The sequence below is a fragment of the Coenobita brevimanus genome, chromosome 111, assembly GCF_032717465.1.
Source record: "Coenobita brevimanus isolate Jiangsu-jjx chromosome 111, ASM3271746v2, whole genome shotgun sequence".
Lineage (NCBI taxonomy): Eukaryota > Metazoa > Arthropoda > Malacostraca > Decapoda > Coenobitidae > Coenobita > Coenobita brevimanus.
The window spans coordinates 6,572,348-6,585,766 of NC_137064.1; the positions used below are offsets into that span (position 1 = coordinate 6,572,348).

The 13,419-nt window shown below is 42.1% G+C and overlaps 1 protein-coding gene across 1 annotated transcript in view; it reads right to left on the reverse strand.

Moving 5' to 3' along the window:
• galene (potassium two pore domain channel subfamily K member galene) overlaps positions 1 to 13,419 on the reverse strand; it is a 120,194-nt gene that overhangs the window by 7,561 nt on the left and 99,214 nt on the right. Inside the window, exons 3-4 of the mRNA XM_080286396.1 lie at positions 6,803 to 7,022; positions 6,276 to 6,416 (exon numbers count right to left, since the gene is read on the reverse strand). Of these exons, the coding sequence (XP_080142522.1) occupies positions 6,276 to 6,416; positions 6,803 to 7,022 (361 nt within the window). The remainder of the gene's footprint in view (positions 1 to 6,275; positions 6,417 to 6,802; positions 7,023 to 13,419) is intronic.

Below are 13,419 nucleotides of genomic sequence, written 5' to 3' on the forward strand. Positions count from 1 at the left end.
GGTGATGAGGCCAGACTCGCATGTATACTCTGAGATAATAGCAATACTTGATATCTAGTCTGACTACCCTGTCAAACTTCCGTCACAGCGTGAATCACAAATGAGTCACTAAATCTTTATTGGAGATCTGAGGATATATTCTCAGCATCATCAGGAAATATTAAATTCTTTAACATGAAGAGGTCTATTCAGTTAATATTTTATTATTTTTCGTTTATTTTCTCTTTTCTTCCTTGTCTTTTTTTTTTTTTTTTTGCCAAGCTCAGACCATTTATTCAGCTTAGGAGAGATCTGTCCAGTTGAATGAGTAAATAATAAAAGTGCAAACACTATCTGTATGTCAGAGGAAGGTAGAGGTTTGCGTGGTTTGGACAAACAATGCGAATAATTTACACGCAGAGAGAAAGAATGGACCAAATTAGCACTATCATCGGCTATATCCAGGTACAATAGCCATGTAACACCACCTAGCATGCCAAGTCGGAATAAGTAACTGAACGTTAGTGAGTGTTTACCAAGGGTTCTATGTAGCCTCATAACTATTTACTTAATAAAACAAACGGATTACTCTTGGCATATTACACTCGGTACGCTGGTCTTATTAGTTATTCAAGAGCGTATTAATATGGATACATTAGGGGACGTTAAGTACGTTGTAGTACGCATTCAACACGTGCACCAATCACATGAACACACCAGAGACCCTATTCCCGTCAGTTTAATGTCCTTCTAGCACCTTTTCTCTACCTGTATACTTCTACACACAGCACGTTATTGTTGCCTTGGGCTGGAGAGGGACGCCTTGATGTGGTGGCGCCGACATAACCGAGTGGCTCCTCCTCTAGTTGTACAAACGTCCCTCAACTCCCTCCCTACCCCCGGAAGGAGGTTCGTGGAGGCAGAGGAACAACTTCAACCAGCAGTCTACCGGATTCATGTTTTAGATGAACTTGGGGCTACAGCTGTTACTACTTCCTTGTATGTTATTTATGCTGGCTATATCGATAGTAAAAGGATGCGCATACCACACTCGAAAACTTTATGACGAATAATGCAACATACATCACTCGGAAGAGACGTTATAATGTCTGCAGAACCCACGAGAATGTAGCCCTCAGTCATGGTCGTACTCAGCTTTCCCTCCACACAATGACCTGTGTACTTTTTTGCTTAGTTTTTTTATTTATTTATTTTTTTTTTAATACCACTTCCTTATCAATTTGTTTCTGCTCATGACACATCATAGTTTTAATCCCTTTTTTTTTTTTTATACAAGATACATCAAATATATAACAACAAATTAAAGGATATTAGGGTGTAATATGCAAAATACTTATAATTATGTACGTCCACCTGAACATGGCAGAGACTTTTGTTCCCTCAAATGAATGACAACATATGACGATGTTAAAGCTCTACATCTTATCCATAGCAGTTCTTGATACAACTCTTGTTACTGCTCAACATTCAAGACAGATGGCAATTTTAGGCCAAGTAGATGAAGTATAGTAATATTCCTAAGCCTTCCAGACTAGAGGCCATTGAGTCATATGGTGGTGGATTGGGACGGGACCCATCCAGCAATATAGGGCGCGTCCCTGCAGCTCTAGTCATGTCCACTCTTTCCTTGATGTCTGGGCAGTGGTGGATCCAACGTTTACTAAAAGGGGAGGGGTCAATGATTTCTTTCTTTCCCACTGAGGACAATCATGCTTTTTTATACCTAAATGTAATTTCATTTTACAACCATAACTTACAAAGCTCCAAAGACCATCTCAAATTTATGCAAGACGGAAATGGAACTCACGTATTACTGTCCTTCTCTTCAGATGATATTTTTGTTAGCATGTGAAAGAAAAATTAAATGGAGGGGTCCAGACTCCTTGATCCCCCTCATTATACTGCTCACTGTTTTCCTTGTGTATTTATGTAAAGAACAAAGAGCATCCTACAGAAATGCAGGACACTTGAGTAGTTGGAAGAGTGTAGGACAACAGTGGCAGTCTGAGCAACTTTTGAGATGTGGAGAGACTTTGAGAACCATTGTGAAGTAGTCCGTGATAGAATGGTGCATACGTTAATTCTGTATCCTGGTGTCCCCTAACGTACACAAATGATGTTTTCTTAGATACTAAATGAACCTCCAGCTTACTGAGTACAATCTGTGTAAATATTCCTCTTTTTGTTTTTCTCAGTAAAAGTTAAGAGGACACACATTTGTTACACGACGATTTGGACACCCTGAATTACTGAAAAAAAAAAAAAAAAAAAAAAAATCGAAGTTCCTACAAACTATCATTTTTTTCATACCTCTCCGTGGACTCAAGAAAATTTTTTGGTGTGGAGCTCGGGTTCGGCGCCATTTTGTGTGTGTGTGTGTGTGTGTGTGTGTGTGTGTGTGTGTGTGTGTGTGTGTGTGTGTGTGTGTGTGTGTGTGTGTGTGTGTGTGTGTGTTTTCTTTTTTCCTAACCTAACGAGGATCCCTAACCCTTTTCACCTCAGTTAAAGGCCAAGTGTAGTTAGCCTTGAGAGCCGATTTGATCGTTAACCATGGAGACTCATCCCTACAACATAACTAATGCTCGACGAATTCCATGCATCCACCACTTAAGTTACGGGAGTGACCCAGTTCCGTCAGGTGATGGCCCTGCGATTTCTATTAGTGAGTGAAACGATACTACTTTATGGGATGGACAGAGCACTGGGGAGGACAACAGATTTTAACAGTGATGGCTCTGACGATGGGTGCTATGAAACCTATGGCAGTAGTTTTGACATAAGTGACATTAACTTATTCGTAGCTAACTATTTCTTGCCGATGACGTATTCTTCACTTTAATCAGGTCACCGTTAGACGATTTTATCCAACGTGGCGAAGACAAGCAGCTGCGAAGAGGTAATGACGGTAACACCTAACCTCTCCAGTTCCAAGTCTCTCATAAGCTGAATAAAATGGTCCGAAGGCAGGAAAAATAAGATGATAACTGTGTCGTCTGCCTGAAGGGTTAAGGATGCATCTTGGTTCTCCTCAGCACCTGATGATCTTGTTTACAGGACTGAAATACTGAGCTCAGCAAGTTCTTCAGTTTCCTTGCCGTACGTCCTTCGGCAAATGGCACGTATTGCATTTGTTTTCCTGTATGTTTATTTTTCAAAGTACTCCCATACTCGAAAGACATGAATATCACACAAAAATATAAAATGATGAATAACTAAGGACGAGACGTTCAGGAAATTTCTAACTCTAGACTACGGCATTGTGAGTCTAAGGACATTTATCTTGACTATGCTTCTGTTATAAGCTTGTCTACCCAAAGTTTGAATAATATAATACTTTTCTGTTCAGTTTAGGCCAAAGAATAATTAAAATGTATTATATAAGTATCATCATCATCATCATCTGGTATCTATAGTCGCGGTGATGGTGGTATGGTTGTGATGATACTGCTTGCTGTGGTAGTGGTGATATTGGTAATGATGGTGATGGTAGTGGTGGTGGTGGTGACGACTGTGGTATTTGTGGTAACCGTGGTGACTAATGGTAGTTGTGGTAGTGATGATGATGGTAGCGGTACTTGTGGTAGTGACGGTAGTGGTAGTTGTGGTGATGATTGTAGCAGTTGTGGTTGAGACAGCAGTGGTGATAGCATTTGTAGTGATGATGGCAGTCGTTGTGGTAGTGATGTTAGTGGTAGAGGTGGTGATAGTAGTTGCAGCTGTAGTAGCGATGGTGGTTTTGGTAGCTGTGGTAGTGGTGGTTATGGTAGTGGGGTGATGGTGGTGGAAGTTGTGGCAATGATGGTGATGGTGATGCCTGGTTATGGATGTGGTGGTGATGGTGGTGGTAGCTGTCATACTCACGGTGATGGTGGTGGTAGCTGTCATACTCACGGTGATGACAATAATGACTGTGGTAGTGGATATGATGATGGTGATAATTGTGGTAATGACGTTAAGGATCGTGGTAGTTCTGGCAGTGGTAGCAGAAACAGTGGTGATTGTGGTCGTGGTGGTAGTGGTAGGGGTGGTTTGTGGTAGTATCGTGCTCTGAAGGCGTTGATTAAATAAATTACGTGGTTCCTTCTGACGCGTACCCTACATGTGTACACCATTATTACTGGATGAACACACACACACACACACACACACACACACACACACCATAAATCACCTCCACACCTTCAGGCCGACGACGTATTTATTTATTTTTTTTTTTTACCTCTTCATTTCGACGTCATATTAGCTCATCTCCAGACGCTTCATCAGGTGAGATTTAGCTTTGTGATTTAAAGGAGAGAGAGAGAGAGAGAGAGAGAGAGAGAGAAGCTATATATTACCAACCCCAGCTCAAATAAAAAAAAAAAATCTCTCTACAGGTGAGTCAAATCGTCTGTGGATGACCCGAATGAAATAAAAAAAATTGGACATCGGACTGAAGAGGTCAAGCACTTCATTACAAGGACGTACTTCACTTTCGCCTAATTTCAGACGATTTTCTTCAGCTAAGGAGAGATCTTTCACGACGGAGAAGCTAAATACAGGCGTCATTAACCCCTTCACTGCTACACGGCTCCTATGCTGAATAAAATCGTCTGGAGGTGGCAGGAGTAAAACTAAAAAGGGCGTCACTGGATTCAGGGGGTTGAGGATGCAACTAAGAGATGCATTTATTCAGCTTAGGAAAGGAGGAGGAGGAGGAGGAGGAAGAGGAGGAGGAGGAGGAGGAGGAGGAGGAGTGTAGTTGTATGGGCTATGGGTACTATTTTAAGTGACAAGATTTCGTTGCACCTCTTACTCAGCGATTCATTTTGCCTGTTGCACCTTAAAGTCCTCTTGTACGTCACTGATACAAACGACATCGATATATAAACCATATAAATTAAGATGTAGCAGACATAATAAATCGCTAAGGGAGAGGTGCTACGAGGCTTCCTATGCCACCACAAACTCGGACATAAATCTAACACTTCCCCAGTTCACAAAATATCTCACATAATAAAATCGCTTCGTGATTGCAAGAATAAAATATATACAACACGTCCTGGGGCTGAAGTGGTTAATTAATTCACATGATGAACAAATCTACGTAGCACAGAATTGTAATCACGAATCATTGTTTGTTTGTTTTTTTCTTGAATGTTTGCTCTAGTTTGGTTGTGAAGTGTTTGGTTGCTGAATAAACACAGAAGTAGTAGTTGTAGTTCCACGTTCATCTGAAATGTGCACCCGGTGGACTGCAGGCTGAAGCTGCCCCTACATTCCACTGCTCAACATCCTCCTTTTGGCGGGAAAGAGAGGGGAATGAGGGGCGTGTGTATAACCGGGCAGATTCATCTCCCTAGCCATGTCAGTGCCACCGCGTGAAGGTGAAATGTTTAGTTGCTGTATAAAGGTATATGCAGGTATGGTTGTCAGGTGTTTGGTAGATGTATAAAGGCATAAACTGGTATGGTTGTGAAGTGTCTGGTAGCTGTATACGAGTACTAAAGGTATAACCAGGTATGCTTGTGAAGTGTTTGGTAGCTCTATAAATAAAGGGATACATAAACAGTCTTATAATCAACTTAACCTTAAAATATTCGTAAATACAGACACAAATTTCGCGAGGCAAGACATTTATGCAACAGGTCAACTCTGGAACTGTCTCCCTCTGTCTGTATTTCCTGCTTCCTATGACTTCCAGTATTTCGAACGCAGTGTGTCCAGGCATCCCGAAATGATCGGATCTTGAATTTGGCTCTCTCTTGTATTTTGTTTTTCTCTTGGAAGGAAGAATAATTGCGGGCTCGCGGCCTTTGGTTCCTTCTTCCTCGCATTAAAAAAAAAAAAAAATATTCAACACAGGACACTATGCAGCAGCCGGGAGTCCACTGGTTAGCTCTTCTATCTCATAACTGAAAGAACCCAACCTCAATTCCTGGGAGCGGTCAGACTGGTGGACACAGCTTGTTTCTTAGTACCCCTGTTCACGCAGAGGCACAACTGGGGACCTGGATAGAACACTACTACTGAGGATCGGTCTCTGGAGGAAAATTATCCGGGTTTAGCAAAAAATTGAATGATCTGCCTTTATGACTCGCACAGTCGATAGGCAAAAATTTAAGCCACTCTTTTATGAACCTACTACAACACCAAACATTTACAGGGGTTCCATAGGGGACTCAAAAATTTCGGGCTGGCTTACATCTGCACTCACTCAAAAAAGAAAAAAAAACAGCTGCTTCTCTCTCTCTCTCTCTCTCTCTCTCTCTCTCTCTCTCTCTCTCTCTCCTCACTTGTAGTCCGGGTCTGAGTAGGATGAGGTGTAGAATGCTGAGTCGCTGAGCCGTGAGTCGCCGGACCGTTCTGATGCCCTGTTGGACCGGCGGAAGGAGGAGGGTCGGGTTCTGGTGGACCCCCCGGACTGACTCGGGTACCTGGTAGAGGGGCAGAGTCAGTCGGTAGAGTCTGGAGAGATATACAGGCAGACTGAGAGAGAGAGAGAGAGTAACTGATAGATGGACTGATAGAGAGCGAGATAAATGGCTGGATGGAGGGAGGGGTGGATAGGCGGGTACGGCAGGTAGTTAGACAGAGTTGATATGTAGATAGATATATGGATACATAGACAGACTGATAGTTGGATAAATAGACAGACAGATGGATGGATATACAGTACCTCTATCTATCTATCTATCTATCTATCTACAGAGAGAGAGAGAGAGAGACAGACAGACAGACAGACAGACAGATAGACGGAGAAATACCACAAACATTCCTAAAAAAAAAAAAAAAAAAATAGTATTTTCCAGACCACACAGACCTCCTCGACGTTCGACTGGCGCGGACGGTTGGCCTCCTCTTCCTCCTGGGCCTCTTGGTGCAGGCGTAGCAGCAGATCCGCCAGTAGAGGAACCTGAAGGAGTGTGCCATGCCGTCCCCGATGTTGGCCAGGCACAGCATCATGAGCGGCACTCCCGGGATGGCATAGGCGATGGTCACTAGCTTCCCCGCGTTGGTCTTGGGTGCGATGTGGCCGTAACCTGTAAGAAGGGAGACAGGTAGATAGATAGATAGATGGACGGATAAATGAATGGATAGATTGACTGGCTGATAGACAGAAACAGGTACAAAGATAGATGGATAGACAGACAGAGGAGAGAGCTGGTATGACGTATGTGATAATCGATTGTTTACCTCGTTGGTCTTGGGCGCTCTGAGGAGAATTGGGAGAGAGAAAGATAGATGGATAGATAAACAGAAACTAATATATAAGGATAGATGGACAGATTGAGAGAAGTATGGGCAAGATAGAGCCTGTAGCCCATGAGAAGGACAGACAGATACAAAGATGGATAAATAGATAAAGAGAAACTAACAGATGGATAGATAGACTGGGAGGGATAGGAGAAAGACAGAGACGATATCACGTAAGGGATAGTTACTGGCCTAGTCTGCTCGTGTTGGTCTTGGGCGAGATGTGAGGGAATAGATAGAGTGATAGATATATGGATGGAGGGATAGCTGCATAAGTGGATGGGTAGATAGATCGACTGAGAGAGAGAGAGAGAGAGAGAGAGAGAGAGAGAGAGAAGAAACAAAAAGACAAAATAAAAAAAAACTACAAGGAAGAGACCTATCAGAGGAAACAGAAATATATACGTAAATAACAGCAGCAGATCAAACACAGGAACACCATTTGCCTTGAATTGTACTACAGTTCAGTGCAAGTACGGTGTGTCTGGGAATGAAGCCTTAGTTTACTGCTTATCTTATACGTGTTTGAGTACTGCCAGGTAACTCTATACTCAGTGACACGCCAAATGGTTTCTTGCAACCCATATTTACTACGTTGGTTCCTCTTCTTTCTGGATGTGGAACTATTTCGCTTACTTCACGTATCTTCAGTTACACCGGCAGTAAGTGGAAATGTTCGAAATTCAAATTGCAGAGGTCGTAGACAACACGACTACAAGTGAATCCTTACTTTGGAATGCGAGTGTATACAACATCCAGTAACACAGCTAAGACAACAACAACACGAAATCTCAGGAATAATGGATCAAAGGAGTGAGTCGACTGTGTGTATGCCGCGGATATCCTTTAGGGAGGATCAAGAGGCTATCCACATTTATTATTATTATTATTATTATTATTGTTGTTGTTGTTGTTGTTATTGTTGCTGCTGTTGTCGTTGTTTTTATGATCACGACGATGATGATGATGATGATTATAATTATTATCATTATTATTACCATTACCATTACTGGTGGTAGGTGATGGTCATTTTCATCCATTCACTTGATGTAGTGTTGCCTACTCCTTCCTTCACCTTTATCATTAAATTTTTGTCTGCTCTCCTCTCTTCCTACTTCTACCTTTCCTTCCTGTCACATTTTTAGTACCCTTCTTTCCACTTCAGGTGGTTCTACGCTGAGTGACAAGTGTAATGGTTTTCTGTAACCTGGAAACCATTTTCAACGCTGGGTGGTAATCATATAACTAATTCATGAGGTGACGTGGAGCCTACTATGATGTCCCTGCTAAGTGGGTCTGCAAACGCAAATGCGACGTCCACCCAGGAGCCTAACTTCCACACTTTTCCTTAATTCACAAGAGAATATTGGTTCCCTGCAAGGAAGCGGCCCTGCAGGGGTGGGTGCTTGCCTGTAATTGATGGATCTGCTCAGCCAGACAGACTGAGGCTGATCAACAACAACAGTTATTATTTACATTTATTATTATCATCTTCATCTGACAAAGATCCGTAACTCCTTTCAGCTTAGCTGGTGGCCAGATGTATAGTCAGGTTGGAGGATATATGTGACTGGTAAGCAAGGAATCTCATTCCTACCTAATAACAATGGCTTACTGAATTTCACACCATCATGACTTGGTATTCAAGGTGGCCTAGTTCTGTCGAATGAAAACAAAGCAGATATACCAACAAACCTAACAGTCTGGCGTGTTTATGCGTTGTTAACCCCTTCCAGTGGCAATTGTCATCAGAAAAATAATGTCTAGACCATAAAAGTAACCAGCTTAAGAATGTTATTGACTATTGTTTCAACCTGAGGTTTAATTATCATCTTCGCTATTTTTACTGATATTTTATTTGAGAGGATTAAAGTGAAAGGAGGACATGAAGTTATAATTGAAAATGACTGCATATCAAGATCAAGGATAGTCTCCAGGAAGAGAGAGAGAGAGAGAGAGAGAGAGAGAGAGAGAATCTGCCTTTCCCTGGTTGACCTTTAAATACTACCCTCGTGTTGTCATGCTAAGGACGCTAAAGCAGTGTCTCATCTCATCCCTGTTGTGTGCAGCTCTTTATAATGTGCTAATCTCAGGCCTTGCACCACCTTGTTAAATTATCTGATCCGGAAAATATGAAGGCGCAAGTTAATCCTTCAGCTTCTTGTCGCTCTTCCACTCTTAATGAGGTAGGGATACAGGCGCGTGTTTATGTATTTATGTTTTTCCTTTTTAAATTTGCAGTCGCATGTTTCAAAATTTCAATGAGGGCATAATTTTTGACGCCCTTTACAGTGATGCCAATTTTATGTCTATACTCCTGAGATGTACGAAGCTCCCTAAATGACCTTAATCTTTTTTGGAATGCTGACCACTAAGACAGGGGGACGCCGCCAACTGGAGAGAATTCATTTACACCTCAACTGTCCATTAATACGGCCTGTAGAGCACAAACGAACGGACAGACGGACAAACGGACGAACGGAAAACTCGCATTCTGGTTCGGCTGCCCAAGGACCTCGATATCGTCTTTCGGAATGGAGAGGGGTGGTTGGGAAGGGAGAAGCAGACCGAGAACAAGGTGGGACTGGAGAGGTAATAAAGGAGGCTGGTGTGTGGTACAAGGAGGGGCTGTTACTGAATAGGGACATAAATGGCTGGAGGTACTTTTGTCGTGGAATTTCCTTAAAAGATGAGGGATGGGTAGTAAATAGATGGATGATTGAACGACTGCGCGCACACACACACACACACACACACACACATCGATCAAAGCATAACACCCGCTTTCGCTTTGCAGGCCCGAGTGTAAAGAGAAAATTAGGCTAATCATAGGTTCTTAAGCCTCGTTAGCAGCCGAATAAAATCCTCTAACGTTGGCTGTAATGAAAATACTGGAGTTGTAGCGATCCTGAGTTAATGGTGGCAGTATTATCGTTCCCAGCTGCTGTATACTCATCCAGCAAGACCGTCTGAGGCAGCTAGAATAAAATACCAGAGTTGTTCCGATCATGAAGGAGTCAAGGAGTAAAGGAAAATAATGGGAAATATGGAAATACACGAGGGGATAATTACAAGAGATGAGTGACAAGAAGAGGTGGGAGGAAAAAAACAGAACAGTAACAAGAATGATGAAAGATAACAAGTATGGAAATGGAAAAAAGGAATGGAATACAAAGCCCGGCAGGCAAGAGAGAGTGTAGGAGTGGGCAAATGAAAATAACATGAAGAGGAGATATCATACGGCAAAAAAGTAATTGCTTGTATTCTGCCTGTGGTTGATGGAGGTGGTTAGAAAATGAGTTAATAAATCGGTTTCAAGAAAATGGTTGATGATTGCCTGGTTGGTTAAACCTAAAAGGGTTGCACATGAGGGACGATGAGAATATATATATATATATACACACGTGTCAAGTGGGGTTGGTGGAGGATTAGTGCCCCTCCCTGTAAAACAATTAACTCTAAGCCCTTGGCCACCCCGTTTGGGATACATGGCCTCTGGCAATGGATGGATGGATATATATATATATATATATATATATATATATATATATATATTCGTATATGGAAGCTGCGGTGAAGCTGCCGTCGTTCGGTGGCTGGCGTGCTGTCTCGCTCAGCGTGGCCTGAATTCATCGCTCAAACTCCACCCGTGGCAAACAAAATTTCGTCTTCCTCAGTAAACACAATGGCCGTGCATACCAACGTTGCCCTGGACCACCAGGGAACATCTCCCGTGAAGGCAGCCTTCAGGGTTCCTCCTTGTTTAAAACCTCGTCGGGGTAGAGGTCTACTATTGTGTAAAACTTCGTGTACAAGTATTAAAAAAAAAAAAAAATTGTTGCCCTCCTGAGAGCCGCCCAATCCCACCCTACCTAAACTCTGGTTAGGTTGGGGTTCTACCACTATTCAAAATTTTGTGACTGTAGGGAAAAACTTGCCCATGCGTACTGGCGTTCCCCACGAACCTCGGCGGACCCACCTTGCGTAAAATTTGGTCCAGGTAGAGGTCTGCAACTGTACAGTAACTCAATAAGTGCGTGATTAAGTTAGCTCAGGGACAAACTCTCTATTTGGTTACCCTATGAGCGCGGCACAATACAACGACGACAGCAACAAGAACAACAACAACAACAACAACAACATCTAATCCCATTTTGCCCCACAAAAACAAAAAGGTAGGTGTCCTTAGTGAAGCTACTCAGTCTCAACATTTAAGGCAATGATGACCAGCCTCGCTTATCCCTGAGTGCCATTACACAAGCAAGACACCCAAACCACCCCTCGGAACCCATACAAGTTCCATCCGGTCAGAGCGAATTGACCCATTAAGCCACCAGGCGTCATTTGGTGATATGATTACCACCCAGCGCAGGAAATTATTTCTTGGGATACAGGAAGCCATGTCGCTTGCCACTGAGAGTAGTCACCTGATAGATAGATAGATAGATAGATAGATAGATAGATAGAGAGAGAGAGAGAGAGAGAGAGAGAGAGAGAGAGAGAGGCAGCAATATACTGAGTGGATGGTGGACGCCCCTACCTACCACCAATAGCAGGAATAATACTAATACTAATAATAATAACAACAACAACAACAATACTAATACTAATACTAATAATAAAGGAAATTTTACAGGAAAGACTGAATGGAAAACACCGTAGGGTAGGGTAACTCAAATGATCTTATATTGCAAGGGAAAGTACCATTAAGTGCATTACGGTACAGGTGTTGGCTGATGTGGCCGCCTCTATTATTTACACGGGAGAGTAGAAAAGTAGCCATATTTTACTACTTACTTCTGGCCATGCTTAGGAAGAGGGTGTGAAATAGATATAAAATAGATACTTGTTCCACCTACTTACACAGGGGGCCGTACAGTCGCTATCATAAGTACTTTCATCATCTCCAGCTTTTCCCTCTATGTTTTTCGTAATTAACTGTGGCCAACGAGAAGCTGGCCACACTGATAACTATTTTGGCCAGATATTTATCACCCATGTCGTTTATTCTGGATTCGAGAGACTAATTTTAAAAGTTCTTGAAGAAAAAAGCAAACAGGTGACAGGACTTTTGATGACAACTGTTCATACCGCTCAATTAGGAACTCGCCTGATGAAATGTGTTGTGGGGACGGCCCAGTCTGCTTGTGTGGGCATGGATGTGGTGCTGGGAGTAAGAAATTAACGAATAAATTACATAAGTTAGACACTGATAACACTAAGGCATCCTCACGACACACGAGAAAGCATCTGATGGAGTGGAGTGTTATGCTCGCGTATGGACGACCCTGTACGAGTGTATGTTAGTTATCTACCACGGTCAATCACGATACAGTTTAATTCATATCTTAGAAATATTAAAATTCAGACAGCAAAAATTCTTATGCAGCCAGGAGCAATAACACTAACAACAACGACGACGACGACGACGACGACGACGACGACGACGACGACGACAATAAATAATAATAATAATAATAATAATAATAATAATAACAACTGGTAAATAAGAATGGCCTTACCTTATCTAACGAGAGAAGTCTGCTAATAATTCCATAAGTATTTCCTCTTATAAACACAACATTCATTGACCTGTTGTTCCTCGACGTAGTTTCAATTTCTGCTATCCTTCGCTGTACTTTTTTCCAGTGACCGGGAAGTGCATTGTGTAAAAATAAAAATACATTCCTCTTTCAATCTTCATGTGTACGGCCCACGAATACGCCCCCTGTCTCCTTAAAAGTAAATCAATAAGTAACTAAATGGGCTAAATAACTTAATAAAGAAAGAATTATTGGCCTACCCACCTCCTGCACACTGATGGCACGGTTTTATTTATTTTTCGTGGCTGGCATTCGTAAGTGACTGTCTTTTGATTCTTCTTGCGATATATATAGCACTGAAATTTGCAGTATTAATATTCATCTGTCATATCTGGGCCCAGGTAAATATCAAAACCTTTCTAAATCATCCGACACCGTTAGATGTATATGCACTTTCCACACAGACAAAACACACACACACACACACACACACACACACACACACACAGTAAAATATAAAAGTGAGGAATCTGCTGCCTTTTTTTTTTTTTTTCCAGTTCTGAACTTCATATACTTTTCTATGTTTTTATCCACACACACACACACACACACACACACACACACACACACACACACACAC